The 23,180-nt window shown below is 42.1% G+C and overlaps 1 protein-coding gene across 1 annotated transcript in view; it reads left to right on the forward strand.

Moving 5' to 3' along the window:
• Positions 1–17,760, forward strand: part of CMTM4 (CKLF like MARVEL transmembrane domain containing 4) — a 31,030-nt gene extending 13,270 nt beyond the window's left edge. Inside the window, exons 2-4 of the mRNA XM_064671353.1 lie at positions 4,912–5,088; positions 14,166–14,264; positions 15,158–17,760. Of these exons, the coding sequence (XP_064527423.1) occupies positions 4,912–5,088; positions 14,166–14,264; positions 15,158–15,328 (447 nt within the window). The 3' untranslated portion in view covers positions 15,329–17,760. The remainder of the gene's footprint in view (positions 1–4,911; positions 5,089–14,165; positions 14,265–15,157) is intronic.
• The last annotated feature ends 5,420 nt before the right edge of the window (positions 17,761–23,180 follow it).

Raw genomic sequence — 23,180 nt, forward strand, 5'->3', positions numbered from 1 at the left:
CTGCCTTTGTTTCTGTGGTGGTGGGAGGTGGTGGATGAAGGGCAGGATGTGTTTGCTCTGTCCCAGAGCTGGAGCTGCACTCACACACTGGGCACACCCAGCTCAGCTTATCCTGAGCTTACCCTGTTCTTTGGGGTCCTGCTTTGGTGACCACACTGCTGCATCTCTTTGTTCAGGACAAAGGTGACACTGCAGGGAGCCCAGGATGCCTCTGCATGGAGCTGAGCATCCAGTGCAGTGAGCAGATGTTTCCATCACAACAAAGTTGTGTTCTGATGCAATATCCACTGGAGTTACTTCAAGAAGAGTGGAAGTAGAAGAGAAACCAAAAGCAAATGTTAAAGAGAGAAATACAGTAATAAAAGAGTGCTATACAAATCTTAGGGTATTGGAAGAATTGGGGTGAAATAAAAAGCTCTCCAAAGTATTTGGTGTGGAGAAAAACCGATGAAAAGGTTTGTTTCATCCATCAGAGAAAACTAGCTTGGTTGCCTGGGCCCGAGAAAGCTGTAGCTGTGTTATTTGTGGGAGAGAGCAGTAATTCATGTAAGAGGAGACCTCCACCACATTCAACTTCTCGTTTTTCCTTGGTAAACCAACCTTGAAACTTCTGCTTGTGGAAAAACTTGTCAAATCTCATCACTCTGAACTATGAAAAGACGTGTGATTTGAAAGTGGGGGGTTTGTCTCCCGTGCTGGACAAACGCCAGCGTTCTGTTGGCTGAGGCCTGTGCTCTGACACAATGCTGTTTCTTTGGTTTTCTGATTTTTTTAGCTAGTGTTGGAACTGCAGTGGTGGGAGGCAGACACAGGATCCTGGATCTTGGTTTCTTGAGTGTTCCAAAGCAAGGGCAGAGCTTTAGCAGTGGAGGGGTGTAGCTCTGTGCCTGTCACCTGGGGCAGTGCCACTCTGGATGGAGCGTGGGGGCTTCCCGGGGGCTGGAGGGTCCTGGTCCTTCCTTGCTCTTCCCAGGGCAGTGTGTGTAGCCAGCGTGGCACCAGTTTTATCTTGCATGTGTGGTGTTGCAGAGGGAAGAGCGTAGGAAGCTCTGGAGAAGTGACTTTTTAGTTCTTTGAGCCTTGGTGAGATGTGAGCTGTGTGTAGATGAGCCTGTTTGGTGGGCACTGATGGGTGGTCAGACAGGGAGTGGAGATAAACATAGGGGAGAAAGAAGGTGTTTTCATTATAGTTACAAAGATCTGTGTGGGAACAGGAGAAAATTAGCACTGAACCTGCACCAAAGTCCCTCAGAAAATAGGATGGGGGAGCTGAGCCCTAGCCTGAATTTTGGTGTGTCTGCAGTGGGCAACCTCAGTCTGCTGTGGCTGTGTCATAAGGGGTATCTGGGTGGCAGAACTGTGTTAATTCACTGCCTCATCTGTGTACCCTGTCTCATAAATGACTTGTTCCATAAATTTAAAAATACTGAGAAAATAAATAACACATTGTTTTTTTCTTTTTTTTTTTTTTCAATGAACTTGCTCACTGGCTGGGCTGTGACCTTTGACAAGCTGCTTTGGCTCAAGTGGCAGCATTTACACAACACTTCAGAGTGTTGTAGCTCTCTGAGTAAGTCGTGGGGTCGTAGAATCAACCCCATGTATTTCATTTTCATTTCATGTGTTCAGGGTGATTTGCTTCTTTATTAAAAACAAAATTAGATTCATCTTTGAGGGAATGGTCAGTGAAAGTGGAACTGGTATATTTTAATAAGCAGATTCGTATTACTTGTAGTTAATTGGAAGGATGCTGCTGGCAAGTTCATAAATGTGTAGGAGAACAAGATTATCCTGATGTTTCAAAGAGAAAGGATTTTGTATTGAAGACTGAGATTTCTATTGTGATTAGGAAAAGGGAAGTTTCTGTGAGAGGGTAGCTTTTTTCTGATGTAGTGGTTAATTTGGATTTCATTTTTTTTCATAGCTTTGTTGTAAGACAAATAATGGGCAGGTAACAGAAAGCACCGTAGCACTGGCAGGGTGGATAATCTTTGAGAGGGGTGAGATGTATTTTTATTGCAAGGAAAACAGTAACACATTTAGTTGGACTCGAAGTACCGAAGTACTAGAAGCAAACCGCGTGTGTGGGAGTGTTGTCCCCTCCCTGCCCCCCGGCCAGGAGGTGTTCAGGTGCCAGTGCCCTCGGGGATAATGTTCTGTGCAGGGTCAGTCACTGTGCTTATTCCAGAACAGCCTCTGTTTGGAGCCAGGATCTCCAGCAGACACTGGAGAGTTGAGGTTTTCTCCCAGCCTCTGCTGAGCAGATCAACAGTCCCCAGACCTCTGTCCCCTGGTGCTGCTGGATGTGGTTAAACTCGTGGCACATCTTTACTTCCATCAGAAATGGTTTAATTAAGTCAAACCTAAGTGTACACAACCAACAAGGGTGTGTCACAGGTGAATGTGTTTATAGTTTCTTAAGGGATAAAATGAACTCTAAAGGTAGAATTGCTCTGGAGTTTATTAATTCAGAGCCTGGGAATATGTAAATATCACATGATTAATAGAGTTCATTGCTCCAAGTGCCTCTTCAGCACATAATTAGTTTCCAATGCTGGATGCAAGAAACCCTTTGATCTTTTTTGAGCTTTGATAGCCACGATGGGTGTGTTGGCCTTGAAGAAGCAGTGCTGTCTGGTGTGGAGAAGAGTCAGGGTGGGACTTTTATCAGCAGAACACCAGAGACTCCACGTGCCAAGTTCCAGTTGCCCAGCACAGCCACTGGGGTGCCAGAGATTTTGGCAGCACAATTCAGAGCTGTTCATGTTTTGAGATAATGAACCTACTATTGTTGGGGCTTGTCCTACAGTATTTCTAGTGAATATTGCAGAAGCATTTCTGCTAAAAGAATAAAAAGTTTACAAGTGTCATAATAGATCCAAAATAGTGGCAAGAAAAATAGAGACTTTATTATATTGGAACATCTGAAAGTTAAAGTTTTGCTGGCTAATATTTAGCATTAATACATGACATTGATCCTGCTTGGAACTGCTAAGATTGATTTTTAGAGCTTTACCTTTTGAAAATTGTATTCAGTGTCATCTTCAGTCATGAGGCTTGTGTTCACAGACATGCTAATTACATGCCAATATTATTACATGCTATTACTTTAAAATCAGACTGTGTTCTGAACAGGAGGTTTTTTTGTATGTGTGTCATTGCTGAAATCCTACTTTGATTCTGCTTTTCTGAATATTCCATTTCACTGCATGATCTTTTTTTCCGGAGCTATTCAGTGTCAAAGATTAAAATCTGAAGTGTTTACTCACTGGGTATACATTCAGAATTTGTTTGATGGGAATTGCCCTGCTCTGTTAGCTGACAGAAATTAGTATGGCATGTGCTCTCCTCATGAGCATGTGCCCAGTGAGCTATGAGAGACTTTCCAACCACGTGTGAGGTTTCTTATTAAAATTGTTTTGCTTTGTTTTAATCCATTTTTCAACTTAAATTTGCTACTGTATGTGGCAAATGAAGCAGGAGGGATATTATGCTTTAATTAGAATTACTGTTGGTGTTGGTGACAAAAATAGTAACTTCTTTCAAAATCCATCTTCATTTTGTTAGTTTTGTCATAGGAATCAAAGACAAACTAATGGATGAAGCATACATTGAAACTGGCCAAGAAGAATTTAGCAGAAATTGATTTTTATTATGGTTTTTATCATCTTTTAAACTTTTATTTGTACAAAACATTTAAATTGCGGAATATTTAGCTCTGAGGAAACCATCTCCTTTTGTTTCACATCCTCAAATTGAAGTGACTTCTCCAGCCTCATTAGAATATTGTGGCAGAGCAAGAAGAGAATTCTTTCTGAAAAATGTAAGTGGGTGGGTGGGAGTGGTTGTCCTGAAACCCAGAGCAAAACAGTCTTAAGGACTTCTTTGCTTGCCCTGGAAAATGAAAAAAAAAACCCAAACCCAAACCATCCATGGCACTGTTTTTGTTTTCCCAGTTGCATTTCAGGAGGACTCTGACCCAGACTGTGAGAGTTGTGTGCTCTGTGGTGCTCTCAGGGGGATCTAATGGTGTCTCTGGGGTGGCTCTCAGTGGTAGCTCATATTGAGGTTTTATTTTTCTATGGTTTAGTTTTGTCCACTGGGCAGACTTCTTTAAAGTATAGTGAGTTTGCATTTTATCCTAAATGGTGAATTAAACTCTTGTCTTGTCAAAGTCTGCATGTGTCAACTCTGCCAAGATATCTCCTGACTTTAGTGTCACCAACCATTATCCCAGTTACATGTTTGTGTTTGCAGCCCCAGGAGGTTTAGCTTCCTCTATGAGCTGCTTGTTTTATTGTTGTATAAGGGAATGATAAAACATGTTTTTATATGAAATACAGCATACTGATGATGATAAACTTGAAAAAGGCAGGCATTTTTGGAGACTGGTGGAGATCCTGAATCTGTTCTATTTGGAATTGATTTAGATCTCAGCTGGTTGTGAATTATAAGTAATGTCTTCATTGAAATGTCTTTCACAATCACATGACATTGATATTATGTAATTGTGCTTGAGGTTGGACCAGTAGACAAATGCATTCCATCTTCCAGTTCTGGAACAGCATATCACGAGTGGAAAATGGAATAAAATGTATGAGGTGCTGTTTGCATGTTGAGCTAGTGGCCTGAAGGGGTTTCCTGCTTTTTGGGGTGTCTTGGCCATTTTGATGTTTTGACTCCTTGTTAATTTTGCTAAAATGCCCTTTGTTGAACGGGACAAACCCACAGAGTCGTGCACTGATTTGCTTTTGTTTCTGCTCCTTAGACAGTGCCCTGTTGTAAACTAAAATCACACATTCCTGAGTGCAAACTGATCGTGTTCCCAATGGAAATTTCAGGAATACTTGTGGCTACTTTCAAAATGCGGAAATCTATTTATTTTTTTTTTCCCCTTGTTTTTCTTCCCAGGTCTTGGCGCTGACGGCATTCATCTGCATCGAGACCATCATGGAATGCTCCCCCTGCGAGGGCCTGTACTTCTTTGAGTTTGTCAGCTGCAGTGCCCTCGTGGTCACCGGGGCTCTCCTGCTTTTGTTCAGCCTAAACCTTCACACGAGGATACCACAGATCAACTGGAATCTCACTGTAAGTTCCTCCACTTCACTCTGTTAAAAATAGCTGCAAGTCTGGCTTAAGTTTGGTCTTTGAACTTTACTTTTTGCCGTTGCTTAAGGTTGTGTGTGAGTGTCCTTTGTGCTGAGTAAAGTATGCATTGTACTTAGATTTATTTTGAATCCAACAGCAGCATGAGCTTTGAAATGTAGCAAGATTAAACTACACTAAATAGAACTAAAATTGACTTCTGGTAGATTCTCTTTGGAAGGAAAAACTTCCTGCAACTGCCAGCAATTACCCTTTGTGGATGAAGTGGATAAAAATGCAGCCTGTGGTTATTAACTTTGACAGATGCTGTATTTACAGTAGCCTGTTGTTCTCTTAACCTAGGGTTTTTTTATTTTAGGACAAATGTGCTATATATATTTTCTTACACAGATTAATACAATCAATACAATTAATACAATCGGGCAGGAGTGTAGAAAATGATGTGCTTTCTGTGAAAATCAGGTGTTTTGAATTGCTTACACACATGACTATTAAACACTGACTGCCAATGCTTAATGTGTTCTCAGATCTGAGGAGGCTGAGGAGGAGAACTGCTGGCAGTGCACATTCCTGTTGTACAAGTCTCTATTTTCATGCTGTATTAGGAGTTAAACTTTCAGATTGGGTTGCGTAAACACAGGTCACAAAATCAACATGTTAAGTCACTCTAGCAAAAGATCTGTCAGCTTCAAGGACAATATATCAACTTCTCTGGACAGTATAGATACAGTTGTGCCAATGTTTTATTTTATAACAGTAATTATATAAATACTGTTAGCATCTCAGACGTTTTTAGGCTTCTGTGTGATTTTTTTTGTTAATTTTTTTAATGTAATTTATTAATGTTGCAGTTTGCTTCATTTCTAAGCCTGAATGACTTGTCTAAAATGAGAGTGGAATGTGAAATTAAATGATCCTTTGTGCTCTAGGGCTGCATAATCTATTGATGAACTCCTAAGAGTCTTGGTGTATAGATCAGATGGACTGAGAGCTGTAACTGGGGGCTGTAGGTGGGGCAGATCCAGGTGGCTTGCAAAGCAAAACCAGTGGAACCCCTGGAATGTTCCTGGGTTGTCTTGCCCTTGTTCCTTTGGTTTTCATTCTGCCTCTGTTGGCACCACAGACCTTTGCAGCCAAGCTGAAGAGCAGCAGGGAGGAGGTGCTCTGTGTTTCTGGTGCCAGACTGGGTGTGCCATGAGCATCACAGCAGCTACTGCAGACCATCTTTTATGGCAAAAGTTCTGGACATGCTGATAGGATTTTCAGGAGCAGAACAAGTGTGTGTAAGTGCAGCAGTGTCCATAAACCCATATTGTTCTTGCTGGTGTGATGGGAGTGGATCCACAGGGAATACATACCTGGCTTATGTGCAAAGTGAGTTTGACCAAGACCTTTTCAGTGCCCCCAGGAGTGGGGTGTGGTGTCCATGCAGGAGCTGGAGCTGTGTCTCTGGATGTGCCCCCAGGGGTGTTGTGTGTGGTGTCCATGCAGGAGCTGGAGCTGTGTCTCTGGATGTGCCCCCAGGAGTGGGGTGTGGTGTCCATGCAGGAGCTGGAGCTGTGTCTCTGGATGTGCCCCCAGGGGTGTTGTGTGTGGTGTCCATGCAGGAGCTGGAGCTGTGTCTCTGGATGTGCCCCCAGGGGTGGGGTGTGGTGTCCATGCAGGAGCTGGAGCTGTGTCTCTGGATGTTCAGTGACTTCTCCCACCCTTGGTTCTGTAGCTGTACCTGTGGCTCTGTTGTGGATCCCTGTGGCACAGTTACTGCCCACCACATCTGGCAATGTGTGGGACATCCTTGAGTGCAGCAGCCTAAATGCAGCTCTGGGCCTCTCTCCTCAGAGGATGCAGCAGATCCCTGTGTGTCACTGGTAGGTCCTTCCAGCCTCTCTGACTTCTGATGGTACTTGAGAGGCAAGAATTGTCACTTTGAGGTAGTGTTACCTGTTTCTGCACTCTGTTAGGAGATTTTTAGGGAAAGGAGGGCTTAAAAATCCAACCAGTTGGAGTTTTTCTTTTTCTTTTTTTTCCCTTTGTTTTAAAAGAGTATTTTGGTTTTTGGGCAGTGGTCATGCTCTGCCTAAGCAGCACAGAGTTCAACCCAAAGAGCACATGGAACACACTGCAAAGGCCTTTGCTTTAGTTCATACTCCCAGATCCACGGATGTGGAAGGGAATTGTCACAGTCTTGCAGGTCTCAATCTTTTATGAACTAGTGAAGGTGAAATGCTTCTTTCATCATGATACCAAAGCTGTCCACCAGCAGTGAGAAGGGAGCTGGAAGCTTGTGTCTTCCAGTAACTGATGAGAGCATCCTTCTTCCTGTATTTCTTACTGATTTAACAATCACTTGTGCGACAGGACTGTTACTCTGCCAGGAGTGAAGGAATATCTTCATTAATCAGAAGGATTAAGGACCATTCTGTGATTCTGCAGCAGCTCTGCTGTTGAACACACGGAATGTGAGCTCAAAGGCTGCTGTGGGAGATCACTTTGGCCAAGTTAGTAGGAAATTTAAGAATGTAGGGTTGTGACTGATTTTTTGTTTGTTTGTTTTTACTTATTTTGGCATTTTATTCTTTACAATTTAGATGTATATTCATACATTTGCTTCTGGCAATATTTATTCCTTTCCTGTGTTTGATGGTTACTTTTATAAATTTGCAGCCTCTGTCTGTGGCACAGTTACTGCAGGAGTTGCTTTCTGAACAAGACTTTGAATGCTTTAGGAGGACGTCACTCCTGCTTGTGTATAAATTCATCAACATACATGCTTTTAAAAATGTATTTGACTTTGTAATGGAAAGTCTCAAAGGTTGCTTTTAGAAGCTGTGTGAGAAGAGGCTGTTACAGTGCCTGAAGGAATTTAATAGTCTTGAATTTAGGAACACTTATTTCTTTTGAAACAGCACGTATTCCTAGGAACCATTGGAAACTATTTGCTTTCAAATGGTCCTACATATTAGAAAGTATGTGGCCATCAACTGCCATTGTCCAACACAGGATTGTTTCCTTTAAAAGTTGAGTAAAATTAGAGTTCTTTCTGATGCCTTGTGGATATTGCCTGATGCCCACTGTTGGAATGAAAACATGGATCTGTATATGATCCTCTAACAGACAGGCAAATTTGCTAATTTTTTTTAAACACATATTTTTAGCCATTTGGGGAAGAGAGATTGTTTTGGTCCTAATTAGAGACTTGCCAGTGATTTTCCTATTTTCCTGAGGCAAACATGCAAGAAACCTGGAGATGCTGAGGCCAGAAAAGAGCCTTGCTTGGGTATGTTGGAAAGAGGCTGGTTTGTTCAGGAAGATGAAAGAACAGTCACTTGTCTGTGTTGTGCAGCACTGTCAATGTTATGCAAAAATGCAAAAGCTGGGGAACCTGTCAGTGGAAATTTCCATTTCCTTGATGCTCAAAGGGAGCCTATTCTGCAGGGAGACAGGGGGCAGGGGAATGGAGAGCACAGCACAGCAGAGGCTCCTGCTTAACCAGTTACTCAGCTAGGAACTAAAAACTGAACGTTTGATGTAATTTTGGCTTTGGCTAAATGATCTGTTCTCTCTAAAATTCACTCTTTGAATCTCATCTGATCTGCAGGGAGAGCTTAAGAAGTGGCAGCCAAGCTGTGTGCACGAGCTGGCCCTGCAGGATCAGCCAGTGCAATGAACTATTTGTGTGTAAGGGGAAAAAAAACATCTTCCCAGAGATTTCTTACCATTGATTTTTTAATTTTGTTTTTTCATTTTTCTTTTTTTCTGAAGCACTCACTGGAACTCTGGTGGTGTATTTGGTGTGAATGTAGAGAGCATTTCAGCCTAGAGCAGCCTCAGAAGTGAGGCCTAAACTGGGCACAGCCCAAAATCGGAGTTCCACTGGGCTCGCTGGGCTGGACTCAGTGCCAGGGAGGACGCACGGGGACCCAGGTGTGTGTGTGGGGACACACAGATCAGTCCTGGTGTTTTGTGCTGCCTCAGAACCCATTTCATCATCTCTGCAGGGTTGTTTTTTGCTGTTGTTGTGGCAGTGAAACCTTGTGTGCAAGCACTGACACTTGAAGGAGTTGGCAGAGAATTCCCCGTGGTGCCAGAATGACAAAGTGTCTCCTGCCAGCCTTGACTCTGGAAGGTGGAATCACAAAGCTGTAGTTCATGGGCCTTCACAGGACAATCTTGATTTAGATTTTCATTTTTAATTTATTTTTTTCCCCTTCTGTTTTGAAAAAAACAACTTACTTTGGCTTGCTTAGCTGTTGAATGAAAAATTAAGTAAGTCACCCTTGACCTCTCTGTTTACTGCTGTCAAAATAGCAATACCTATTGAGGACAAAAATGTATATTTTATAAATTTTAAAAAATTGCCAAAATTAATTCCCTCTGGATTATTGCTCGGGATTACTGTGCTTCAGCACAGGCTCCCACAGCTGGGTAAGCCTAAATAAATAAGGAAAAAAGGAGATGGGAATTCATGCTCATACTGTTAATTTGGTTCTTTCTACCTAGGACTTATTTTTGTTCGAGGAACCATGTTTTAATTTTTAATTGAAGTGCAAAATACTCAAAAAGTGGTTAATAATATGATTTCAGAGCAAAATTGTGAGAGTTTGACCAGAAGTGATTGGTTTAGAGGACTGACTGGTGTGTTTGTGACCTTCAACCTGATAACTTCATATAGAAGCAAGGGGGAAGTTCCCAAACCTTGCAAGTAAAGCAGTGGTTGGAGGAAAAATGAGGGGCATTGTACAAAAAAAAAATATTAAAAATTCATAACCACACTCCCCCTTCCTTCCCCTGCCAACTGAAAAACAAACCACCAAACCCAAACAGAACTAAAAGGAAATGTTACTTTGGGCTCTCCTGTGGAAGATAACCTGGACACCTTTTGTGGCACAATCAGACTGCTGAAATGTGCAGGCTTCTTTTCCAGATCACATTGATTTAGCTGCTTTAAACTCCATCTAAATGTACACTTTTGGATTTCAGAAGGCAAATGACAAAAGCAGCCACCAGTTTAGGGCCGTGGATCCCTCCTTTGGCCTGACAGGACCTTGGTGAGTGGACAGAATGACTCAGATGGGACTCGATGATCTCGAGCTCTTTTCCAGCCTCGGTGATTCTGTGATTCTGGGACTTGCAAGTGAGTTGTTCCTTTGAGATCATTTGGGACAGGAGAAGGGAGCAGGAGCAGCCTGGAGTGGCTTTGATTCAGCTCCTGGGTCTGATTGTGTTGTGGCTGGCAGCTCTGCACAGTGTTCCATGGCACAGCACACTGTCTCATGAGGTTGCTGCAATTTCAGCAGAAATTCTTCTACCTCTGTGATGTGGTTTTACTTTGTCTATAAATATAATAGCAAGAACTTCAGCTACATCGTGGCCAGATTTGAAACAGCTCATCTTTTTTCAATTAGTTTATTCTTCTTATTGTCACGATTGTTCATTTTCTCTTACGTGGAAAAAAGGAGTGTCCTTTACTTCTTGAATTCTTGCTGTAGTTTGTTTTCTTTTGTTTCTGCTCTGACTTTGTCCAAAACCATTGTGGGTTTTTTTTTTTTCCTTTTCTTATCTTTCTGCTCAAATTTTGGATTAAAAACCTCCCCTGAAATTTGCATCTGTGATGTTCCCATTATATATCTGTAGGACAGTGTTGCTGGTAAGTGTCATTGCTCCTCAAGCTCTAAACAATCTGATCTGTGGATATAAAAGATCATAGTGGTTTGAGCTTTTTAAGAAACCAGCCTTATTGTGCAAATGTGAATCAGTTGTTAATTGCATTAAAAAGGTTTGACCTTAATAGGAAAAATGGAGTTGCAGATATGAATAAATTGGAGCCTCAAGATCAGTTCTTTAGATTTGCATTGTTGAATTCTTTGCAAGGACAAACTTTATTCTTATGTAAAAAGTACCATCAAACACAATGCCAGTGATGATGACAAGTTTCTAATGTACTTATATCAAAGTACATTAGAAAAAGCATTTTATATTCAGTATTTTATATATTTTATATTCTGCAGTATCTCAGACTTCTCAAAGAAGCCTTCAGGTCAGTTTGTAGATGGGTCACAATGTGTGTTGTGTTGTGTTGTGGGGAGGCCTGGTCATCCTGCTCATGCTTTGGAAAGGTGATCAGGCCGACAGACTCAAAAAGTTAGAGGTCATCAAGGTTAATTAATAAACATATCTGAGCTCATAAATCATGCAGCATGATGTGTTATCCACTTGGCCTTTAAATATGATACTAAGGAAGTCCAAAATGTGGCTCTGAAAAAACACAATCTGGATTAGAAGTGAAAAGGTAGAATATTAAGCACGTCTTTGACTGCTTGTTCTGTTGGTTTGCTCCCTTAAATTAAAACTCACTTCATTGTGAACATGACTTGTGCCTTAACTTTGCAGCTCTTAATTTTGTTATGCTGTTAATTTTGTTGTGCTGTTTGATGTTAAGCTTTGAAAACAGCTCGTATTTTTTGATTATTTGAACACTGGATTCTTCCTTTAACATTCAAATACTCAACATTCACATATTTTCTTTTGAAATTGTGAGAGATTTTCTCCTCCTTTCGAATAACTTCTGTGGCTTTTCTCTGCACTCTGTCCAATTTTTCAACATTCTTTTATAACTATGGATACTGGAGCAGGACTCAGCATTCCAGTGTCCCTTGCAAATGGAGATTACCACTGTACACTCCTCGTGTCCATCTGTCCAAAGGAGTGGACAAAGTGCTTTTTTCCCCCTTTTTTGGTCATGGCAACACATCTCAAGATGCTTGCCTACTGTAATTACTAAGTTCTGAGGTATTTTTTCCTAGGATTTTATTCTGTAGGTCCTTTCTGCAGATGCCAAATGTACTTTGGTTGTAAAATACGCAGCTTGACTGAATTGAACTAATTAATTATTTTTAATTATCGAAGAGCATAGCTGCCCTCTCCTCAGTATTTAGTTTCAGAATTCTTGGTGACATACACAGAGACTTGATGGAAACGTTGAATACTGTTGAGTCTGAATCTGTTGTGTATAGTGAGACTTTCCCTCTAGTGGAAAAAAGGTTTGTGAGATGAGAACCACAGCTCTTGTTGGCAGCTGCAGGAGCACAGTTAGAGCCATCAGCTCAGAGCTGGAGAGGGGATACTTGGAGAAACTGTGAAATGACATTTGTTTTCTAATGCCTCTGTTTATGTAAAGGTTTTATCTCTGCAAACAAGAAGTTATATAATTAAAAGTACCATAACCAGTTGATAGGATTCTGATTTGGTTTGGTGTCTTCAGTGCTAGATAACATCTGTCTCAGTAAGCTTGAGCAGGGATAAAAGGTGGGTTGGAGTTTCTGAGACCCTCAGTTTGCTTTTGTTTCTTTACTGTTTGATAAGACAGGTTGGGTCTTGCTGGGCTCATGACATCTGGACATGTGAGTTGGAATAGCAATGAGCAGGGATTTCTCTCTGATTCCTTGGGAAAGTCCCCCTTTTAGTGAGGATCAGGCCCCAGTGATGCCTCACACAGTCCCCAGGTACACTGAATTTTGATAACCAGCTGTTGCTGAGCCAGTACCCTCAAATAGATGGTTTTCTCTGTGAATAACACAGCACCAGGAACTTGCAGGTTTTGCACTTACTTTCTAAAGCATTGTCTGATCATGGCTGGAAAAACAGGTGTTTTGGGAGTGGCTGGTTGACACTGGGCTTTTCCAAGGCTTTGTGCCGTGTAACTGGAACACAGCCATGGGACTCATACCCAGGGAGTAAGTTTAGATTTATGTCTTCAGTCTTCTAGCCTGACTTCTAAAATGATAAAAAACCATGAGTAAGTGAAGGAGCAGGATCAGGAAGTGAGCCTACCTTGCATGTGTGAGAAGGGAGTCAAGTAGAACAATTTGTCCTTGGATTGTAATCAATGTGATTTTTTTCATTTTATGGTGGGAGTTGGCATGTTCAGTGTGGTTTTGTTGTGTGTTTGGGTTTTTTCTTTAACTCAGGCCTGTAAGTTGCCCAGCAATCTTGTGTACAGGTTCTCTTTCCTTCCCTTTTGGCTCTGATAATATTCACTTCTCCCTAATTTCATGTTCCTCCAGGATGTTTGTGCTGAACTGCCATTTCTTGGTTCCTCCACCCCAACCTCACCTGTTATTCCATTCCCATGGTAGTCTTGTGTTGTGGTTTGGGAGTGGTATTCCCAGTTTAATGGCAGTGTGCAGATAGTGCAGTGTCCATCCAGACCAAATGTTTTAAACTTGTGAAGGATGCCCTGAGTAACACACTGAACATTCCCTAATAGATCTCCACTGTGTTTCTGCTATTATCTTAAACCCTTGAATTTTTTTTTCTCAAATCTGATCAGGTAAGTCTTGTATGGTATAATTATTATTGTGCTAAGAGCTGCCATTCAGAATTCTTCCTTCTGTTAATGAGCCTGTTTTATGTAAGGCATGGTGGCATAATCACCTGAGCACCAGTGACATGTGCAGCACATGGATCACTGAATTGTGTGTAGCAAGTTGTTCTTCTCTGCTTGGAGCAAAACAAGAGTTTTCTGAATGTGTTGCTGTGCATATGTTCTAAAGTGTCTGCTTGAAACATCAGTTTTGGGCAGTGAATAGTAAAGATCTGTGTATTCTTACAATATAGGCAGCTGTTACTCATAGAAATGGCACAAGGTGTGCAGGTTTGTACAGTGAAGGGCTCAAAAATTTGTAGAAAAGCCCCTGAGTGCTGATGTGAGAGAGAACAAGGAGTTCCTGGAGTGCTCAAGTTTGACATTCAGGTTCCTTCAGTGCCAGCTGAGGTAGAACAGCTTCAGTCATTCTTTATGCTGCCAGTCCTTTAGTAAGAACCCAGCAGAGATGGAATGATGTGTGCAGAGGCTGCCCTGCTGCTTTGTGTCTCAGGTCACAGCCCAGTGCACACTGATCCTGGGCAGTAATTTTGGCCTTCTTTTGTACAAGTGATCAACTCCATAGAAAGTGGGGAGGCATTGCTCTGGTTCTTGTTCTACCCTTCTGTGTTGTCACTTCTAATAAAAGGAAGCCAAGAATCATCATTTAGTAATGCTAATGAATTTATTTTTTTAGGATCTGGTCAACACTGGACTCAGCACTTTCTTCTTTTTCATTGCCTCTGTAGTACTTGCTGCTTTAAACCATAAAACTGGAGCAGAAATTGCTGCTGTGGTAAGAATTTGAACTTCTTTATATCTAACTCGTATCAAAACTAAAGATTAACTTTTACTCATTAGTTGAATACACCTGTTGCCTTTGCCATCACAATTTACTTCTAATTTTACAGTTTGCTATAATTCTTATTTTATTAATTAATGTCCTTTGAGCTGTTTATCTTAAGGTTGAGGCAAGAACAAACAGAACAATGGCTTGCAGAGAACACTTTACAGTTGAACTGGCCTTGCTTCTTTCTCTGTAGCCAGCTTAGATGATCCTGCTCTGTTTTTTAAGCCTATGGAAAAGATAGACCCAAAAATTCAGAAGAAGTTGCAGTTGTTTACACATAATTTGCTGAGTATTTGCTCACTACAGATGATTTTTTGTTTTGTGGAGTGAGTATAGAAGCCCTTCAAGGTTTTAAATCTACAGCAGTCAGTTCAAGCAAGTTAATTTTGTGCTTGAGATGGCAAGCTTTTTAATTTTCTTTTCAAACCTGGCTTTGAAAATCATACATCAGTTCTGCAGAAACATAAAGGAAGAACTGCAGAGTAGCTCTTTCTCCAGGCCAGTGGCCTGGACTGGTCACCTCCTGTCATTCCCTCACTGTTGTGCGCCCTCAGGAATGAGCTGTTGGATGAAGAGCTGCTTCCTTTACAAGAGGGTCTTCCTCCAGGATTTAATTGTCATGTTGGTAGTCAGGGAACTTTGTTTCCTGGGATCCTTGATCTTAGTCACTTTGGCAGATTCTCTAGTTCACTGAAGAAGAAAAGCATCAATTTTGCAGGCCGTGGTGATTTGTCAGTGCAAATAATGCAGAAAACTAAACTTCCGAGGACTTTGTTGGGAAACTGCTTTTCTTCTTGTTCTCAAAAACCGTCTTTGACAACTCTTTGTCCTTGCTGTAGGTGTTTGGTTTCCTGGCAATGGCAGTGTATGCTGTGAACACATTCCTGGCTGTTAGGAAGTGGCGAGTGAACAGGCAGCAGAGCAGCCGACAGACCAGCGACTACATCCGTGCTCGGACAGAGTCCAGGGAGGTCGTTCATCGCCCGGAGATCCAGCGCCTGGACGCGTGACAGACCTTCCAGGGGGACTGCAAAGGGAAACAAGTGCTTGACTCCCTCATGGAATAAGGGTTTTTTCTTTATTTACGGAGGAAAAGGAAGATCAGAGGGTGGCAGAGGATGCCCAGCCCTGTGTGTGTGCCGAGTCAGGAGCTGTTGGCTGGAGGCAGGAAATGGTCATTCAAAAGGAAGATCCATTCAAGATCTCTGCATATGTATATGCATATATTATATAGCTTATATAATATATTTTATATATATGTTTTGAAGTATGTTACTGTTCTGGATTGACTGCACAGTGGTTTCCTTCCCCCTCTGGAGATCCGTGTTCTTCGTCTGCCGCGAACACTTGGGACCAGCCCCCCCAGCACGCCTGGCTTGGCTCTCACGGGAGAGGAACCCACCAGAAGTGATTTCATACCCCCAGGAGGGAGGTGAGGGGCAAACAGCAATAACTTCAGCCACGTCCCCTGTCCAGCAAACTGTGTCTGCCCATCCCCACAGAGCCCCATCCGCAGGAGCTCCCGTGGCACACTCGGCTGGAGGAGCTGGAAAGCATTCCCGGTGTTCGGGGTGGGTCCTGTGCCCACTGCAGTTCCTGTGTGCTTGGGGTGGGTCCTGTGCCCACTGCAGTTCCTGTGTGCTTGGGGTGGGTCCTGTGCCCACTGCAGTTCCTGTGTGCTTGGGGTGGGTCCTGTGCCCACTGCAGTTCCTGTGTGCCCCTGGCCAGCTCTGAACTCGTGTGCAGTTGCTGGGGGTCCTTGGGATGCACCAGTGCAAGGAGGTGGTTCTGTGCTAATGGTGGGATATGTTCTCTTTTTCATTCCAAAATGGGAGACAGGTGGAGAAAAGGGGTTTGAAGGACACAGTAGAGAAAGAAAGGGTTGTCATCCAATAGACTTAATTCCAGCTATGGCTTTTTTTTTTTTTTGGCCCCCTTTTTTTTTTTTTATTTTAAGGTTCAACATTTCTAGAAGTTTTTGCTAGAACTTGCTTTCTCTCCAAGCCCAGGGTAAGCAAGAACTAGCAAAAAATTATGTGCTTATAAAGTGTTTCTAAGGTTGCAAAGTTGTGATTCATGTAAGAGAAATATTTCTTTTTGGAAGGATGGTGGTTCTAAAATTAAAACCATTGGTAGTAGGTAAACCTGATTTAATTTTTTTTGAAGTAGATGTTTCTGCAGATTTTTCCCCCAAATATTTCTTTGGAAAATGAATTTAGCTAATTGGAAGATAATATGGTTGTATTGATTTGTTTAGAAATAGTTTTACCTAACTGAAATTTTCTTATTTTGATTGTACTTCCAGTGAATGAATTACATTTTTCTTTACTAAACCTCAAATTCTGTTCCTAATAATACCGTAATATTATTAGGAAGATGTCTCTTGATATTTTTCTGTTTCTTTGCTTGGTGTTTTTGTCTGTGTAATTCATTATTTGGCATTTGCCTGCCTGCATGTCACATGAAGACATTGTGGGGGAGGAGATGTCTGGAGCTGAATTCCTTTCTGGTGTGAGGAATATGAAAATCCATGGGATTAGTGGGACTGAGTGACTGTCTGCCATGTATGCCTGAATCTGTGTTCTGATGTAGCTGTACTCTGCAGGGGGTGACTGCAGGTACCTGGAGCCTTAAGAAATAGGTTGTGTTTTAACCATGAAAACCAGGTTACACCAACCAGGAGATCAGTAGAAGTGCCTGGGATTTTTAATGCTGGAGGGAACTGGGGTAGGGGCAGGTGTGACCCTAATTCTGCAGTGTTCAAATTGAGAGCAGAGATTTATCTTGATGTGTGGGGAAAAAAGGTGACAGAGGTGATGTCTTTGAATTTTCAGTGCACTGACATCTGCAATACATTTCACTTGGGTGGCTAAGATGGAGATTAAAATTCAGAGTTACTGATGGTTTTAAAGAAAATTTGCATTTTCTTAGTGAGCAGTGGTTTACCAGTTCTGTAGTAACATTTTATTGTGCTTTGTTGGAAGTTAATGCCAAAGGGGTCAGTTTAAAAGAAGATTGAATCCTCTAAGCCTGGTGCTGGGTTTAGAACAGAGGCATTTTATTGTGGGGGTGTCTCACCAGGGTTGCTGTGCATTCCTTGAGCAGGAAGTGACAGTTCCATGTTCAGTGGTAAGAGTTTGTTATTGCCAGTGGAGTTGTTCCAGCCCTGTGTTTGTCAGCACTGCCTGGCACAGTTTGCAAGGAGAGTTTGGAGATACTTTTGTAGAGAGTTTATGTGTGTAGAGATTTGGTCAATTTTTAATAACTGGCAGTAAAAACCCCAGAAGAACCTTTTTAAAAGTAGCACAAGCATACTTGGACTGGAATTGTAAACTGGCATTAAAGCAGTTTGTATAAGGACTGTAAAAAACCCCAAACAAAACCAAAAAAAAACCAACCCAAAACATCCCCCACCAAAACCAAAAGTGAACCAAAACCACCTGCTAAATACAAAATATCGTTCTCCAGAAAATCCACGTGTTTGTAGTGGAACTCCCACCTGAAATCAAGGAACACAAGTTGGGGGATGTGTGGCAAAGGCTTTTTGTCCCTTTGCTGGCTGATGGCAGTGATGGGATGGAGGATTCCTGGGTCCTCCCCTGTGCTCCCTGGGCTCATCCTGGTTGTGGCAGAGCTGTGGGAGGCCTTGTCCCTCTCTAAATTTAGGATTTTGGTGTCTTTCAAATCCCTGCACCTTTCCTTGCCTAGAAAAGGGATGACTTCACTGAGTTTTCCTTGGAGTGAGGTCACAGTTACCTTTTAGCTGCAGTGACAAGTGCAGGAGTGGTACAGTTACACTTCCAATAAAGTGTAATCCTTGGGCACCTATTATAATATACTGGAATGGCTTTGAGGGCTTTTACATGTTTTCTTCAGCTGAAAATGCCATTATTTCCATCATGACTTGAGCTTAGCAGAGCATTAATTTTAAAATTACTGATTCACTTTGTAAAACAAAAGCAACTGTAAATCTGTAATTTCCTTATATTTGGGACCAAAGATGATTTTAGTATTGTACAGAATATACTTTCTAAAAGATCTTAAGCACTTATTACTCTGCAGAGACATTATTTACTATTTGGATTATATAATAATGGCCAGTCTTCGCAAGCGAAGATTTGGGAAAGGTCATAAACCCTTCGAGCCTGCGCAGTGGATTTTTTAGGTGAGACACAGCGTGCGCTGAACTGAGTCCACCCTTTAATCCTGAGGTTCATCTGCCGGGGCCGAGCAAAGCTTGGACAGTGGCAGTGAGGTCCCCAGGACGTAGCTGGATTGCCATACAAGGCTGACGAGCTCCAGCTGCCCAGGGGGCCGGGAATTGAACCCGGGTCGCAGCGGTGCGAGTCCTGCACTCTAACCACTAGACCACCAGAGGCCCCATTTGGATTATATAGAAGGGAAATAAAATAGCTGTGAGAGACAACTAAATTTGAAATATTAGGATCATTTGATGTATACATGGTTCATTCCTCCCTGACTTAATTTTACACAGAGGTACTATTTTAAGACTGTTGTCCAAACTGCAGTCATCACAAAAAATCTTATAAGAAGAAAACAGGATAGAAAGTTTTAATTTTTTTTTTAAACTTGTTTAGAAAAGTGACATTAAATTGCTTCTCTCAGCCAGTTAGTCTTGCTTATAATTGCTAGCACAGAGGGATAGATTTTTTTAATCCTTAAAAGTGCTGTTTATCTCCATAAAGGGACTCAAAACCCACTGTAAATAGAACTAAGTCAGAGCTAAACAGTTGAACCTTGTAGGAACGGGATGCTCGAGAATGTAACGGTTCAGATCAGTCCTCTTTGGTCCAACCCAGCCCTCAGACAGGGAATCTCTGTATTTCTGGGTGTGGAACTGACTGGGAATTTTGCCACCTATGCACAGATATGAGAATATTAAACAATAGGATCTGACTGGAGCAAGGGCATAGGAATGGTTGTGCAGCATTGTAGGAATCTGTATTTTCCTGCTCTGTGTTCAGCTCAGCTCTGTCGGGCTCAGCTCGTGTGTCACACGTCCTTGTGCTGTGCAAAGGCTGCACCAGGAATTCCTGAACCACAGGCAGGAGCTGAGGGAAGGGTCTCAGTAAAGCTGATTCCTTCCTCCTGCCCCCGTGTTCCCTGGATTTGTACATTGGTGCCTCATGGATCCAGTGCTTTCATAACAATTCCTGTTCAGCCTTGTTGCTCTGGGCAGGGTCTGTGTCAGGAGGGGCAGCACTCAGTGTCCCCATCCCTGTAACTGGTGCTCTTTCCTTTCCTGCTGGTTTGTGAGGCTGGCTGTGCTGGGGAGGTGTTCTCCATTCCCGTGGGATTGTGGAAGGGAGCTGGTGTTCTCCATGTGTTTAGGATTTCTGGTAGAAGCCACACGCTTAGAGGTTGAGAGAATTAGAGATTCTCTCTCTCCCTGCCTTTTTTGGGAGACAAGGTCCCAGCTCCATAGCTCCCATGTCTGTATTTCATCCTGGGCTCTGTTGGGAAGCACAACAGCAGCAGTGCTCTGTGCCTTGGAAGCAGCTCCTCATCCTTCACCTGTGAGATGCCTCTTCCAAAGCATTTCAGTGAAAGGGTCAGTGTGTGGTGCTGCTTCCCAGGCTCTGTCCCATGGGTTGCCCTGTGCATCTCAGAGTTGTTCCATTTGTCTGTGTTTCGTTGTTGATTCCACAAAGAGGAAGGGAAAGTTTCCACTCTTCCCTAAGATAATCGTTTGGTTTTCTTTCTCTCATGACTGTTGTCCCTTCCTAACACTCGGGGGTTCTTGCCCTGCTGTGGATCCCAGCAGCAGAACTGATGAGCTCCAGGCTGCATTGGGACTGTTAGGAGGGAATGAACCACTAGTTTTTCATGAACTTTAATGTCCCTACATGAATTTGGTATTTGTCACCTCTGTGCTATTTAGGGCATGTGCAGGCACAGCAAATGCTTACCTAATATGTGGTTTTATTGATGCAACCTTTTCCCCCTCTTCCTTAGTCTTGTTCTATGTCTGTTGTTTTCTTGTCTCATGAGAACTTTGTAAACATTTCTTCTTGTTTTCTTTTGTGAGGAAAAACTCTCACCAAAAATCTAAAATAAGGAAGTTTTTAGGGCATAATTAAAAACCAAACCCAAACTTAATAGCAATTCAGATAGTGTAGAAAATAGCATCCTCTGTCCTGCTCAGCTGAGACACTGAACAGCTTTGTGCATGAAAGAGTATAAAGAACAGTTCTTGTGCTGGAAGCTCTGGAGCCAAACATCCTCAGCAGGTATTTAGGGTAAATGAAAAGGTAGGGACAATCTGATTGTGAATATGAGATTGACTCTTAGCAATCCAGTCCTTTCAAAGTGATATTTGAACAATAAAAATCCCAACAGCAGAAGGAAAGATGCTTCTGCAATTCTTAAAGGAGAGGCAGACCTTGGATCAGAGGTGTTTGCTCAGGAGGGCTCTGTCTGTGCAGACAGAGGTGTCCTGGGCATGGATTTTAATTTAAAAATGGTACTGAAATCAGTACAAAAATCAGAGGGATGTTTGAAAGTACTTTGTAGAAATGATGCCATATTCCTCTCTGTATTTTTGTATAAATTCATTTTAACCAAATACTCAGGAAATCTCTGAGTTTTCTCCTGGTATATCATTTTCCCTCTTAGCAACTTGGCCACCTTGATAGATCTGTTTGACCAAGTCAGAGTGGTGCTGCCAACCTGAAAGGGTTTCCTTGTTTTGGTTCTTTTTTTTTGTGTTGTCTTTTTTAAATCCGTCTATAATTTAACCATTGTATGGTAAAAATAATCTTTAAAAAATCTGCTTACACTGTGATTTCTGATAGCCTTTAATCAACACAATCTCATTTTCTTTTGGGATATGCAGGTTTCAAAAGTGTTCTTATATATGCCCAGAAATGAAAGTTGTCTATTTATCATAGGAATGTGATTAGGTAAATCCAGAATCCCAGTACAACTCTTTCATATGTGCTGGATAGACGAGTTAGTTAAATTGCCTTTTAATCTCTATGGGTTAATAAATATTTTTTTATAACTAGCCACAGATAGTCCTTTTTAAATTATACTTGGCAAACAGAAGATATTTAATTTTATATACAATATACATAGTTACCATGATTGACATATTTATAACGTAGAGCTTTGTGTTTACAATGAAGGTTTTATGGTTTTGGGTTTTTGTTTTTTTTTTTTTTTTTTACCCATGGACTTCATGGGTAAAACTTTAAAAAGCCAGTTAGCATATATGGGAGGATATGGAAACTATTTTGTGGATTCAGGATGAGGACATAGGAGCATTTCAAAAAGCAGTGGCCAGACTGTAGTAACAGAGTATGTGGGGGGTTTCTTATTTTTTGGTTGGGGCTGGTCCCTACAGCTGTTTTAATAACATCTGGATGTGAGTAACAGAATGGAACATGACCATCTGCCTCTTCTGACTGTCCCAGGCTATTGTGTGGAGTACAGGAAATGTCAGGGTATTGTATTGTTTTGGACAAATGTCTCAATAGACATATTTAATTAAAACCTTCATGTGTTTGAAAGAAAACACCCTCTTTGAACTAGGCTGATTTACCACTTTTGGTAACCTTTTAATCCCAAAAGTAGTACTGTCTAAATACTTTTAGCAATGTTACATCTGTCCTGATGTCTACTGGTTTAAGTGGTTCTGGCACCCTTTTATTACAACAATTGCTACCTTCATTTTTCTACTGTTTATACTTTAATCTTGAATGTTTACTGGTTTCTACTTGTTGGATATTGTGGAGGGAGAGTGTATCTTAGCACTACAGATCATCCAGCTTTAACTCATTCATCACAGTTCTGGAGTAAGGAAATATTTTGATTTATATATTGTGGCCAATCGATTGCATTTTAAAATGATTTCTGTACTTTAGGCACAACATTTATGACATAACGAATGACTTAGCTGATCATTATATCTGTCTAGACTTACTCTCTTCTGTGTTAGTGTCATTTTGAAACTATTTGTATATGTTGAAGTTTGTAAGGGTTCAGGAACCCACAATAAAATAGTAAAGTATGTATTTATTTCTCATTATAATGCTCAATTTTGATTTGAAAGTTGACACTTTGTACGTCTTTTCACAAATTGTAAACAAATACCGAAAAACTGCTTCACCTGGGGTGCCTTCCGTGTCTGGTGTAAACACTTGTCACTCACAGAAATAGAGATGTAAATTTATTAAACCAGTCAGCACTATTTTTGTAACGTGAGTCCCTGATGCATCTCTGCCTTCCCTTGCTTTGTTCCCACCACCCCCAGTCCGTGGCTGCTGCTCCTTCCTTCCCCATGGGCACTGCCAGGGAGTCTGATCCCAGGGTGCCCCTTTGCCCTGCCCTGCCCTCAGCTGCACTGGGGATGGAGATCAAGCACGTGGCTGCTGGAGGTGGAAGGTGCTCCAAATTCTGTCCCTGAGACTTGGGAGAGGTGCTCAGTGTGGGAAGTCTCCGTCCCTGGGACTGATTCTGGGTCCTCTGCAGGAACACTGCAGGCCCAGCCTAAACATTCTCCTTCTGGCTAACAAGTCATGGTTTATGGCACCTGAGGAGCATCCAGGCCTGACCAAAAGGTTATGCTGGGGCTGTAGGTCCTGTCCTGACAGATCTGTAATTGCAAACAGCTCGGAAGGATTAGCTGAGATAGCAGGTTCCACGTTCTGGCCTGAGCAAAGGGGATGCAGTTTTCCTGTTCCCATGTGAGCACGATGTGCTGTGTAACACCCTTGGTGCTCTGCTGTGGCAGTAAAACCTGTCCTGTGGAGTCCCAGCAGCTCTCACTGCACACTCTGGCTGCACGTGCAGCACTGCCTGGTGTCTGGCCCTGGGCAGGTCCCCTTGGCCTCGGGGGCT

This window comes from Pseudopipra pipra, chromosome 14 (genome assembly GCF_036250125.1).
Source record: "Pseudopipra pipra isolate bDixPip1 chromosome 14, bDixPip1.hap1, whole genome shotgun sequence".
Classification (NCBI taxonomy): domain Eukaryota; kingdom Metazoa; phylum Chordata; class Aves; order Passeriformes; family Pipridae; genus Pseudopipra; species Pseudopipra pipra.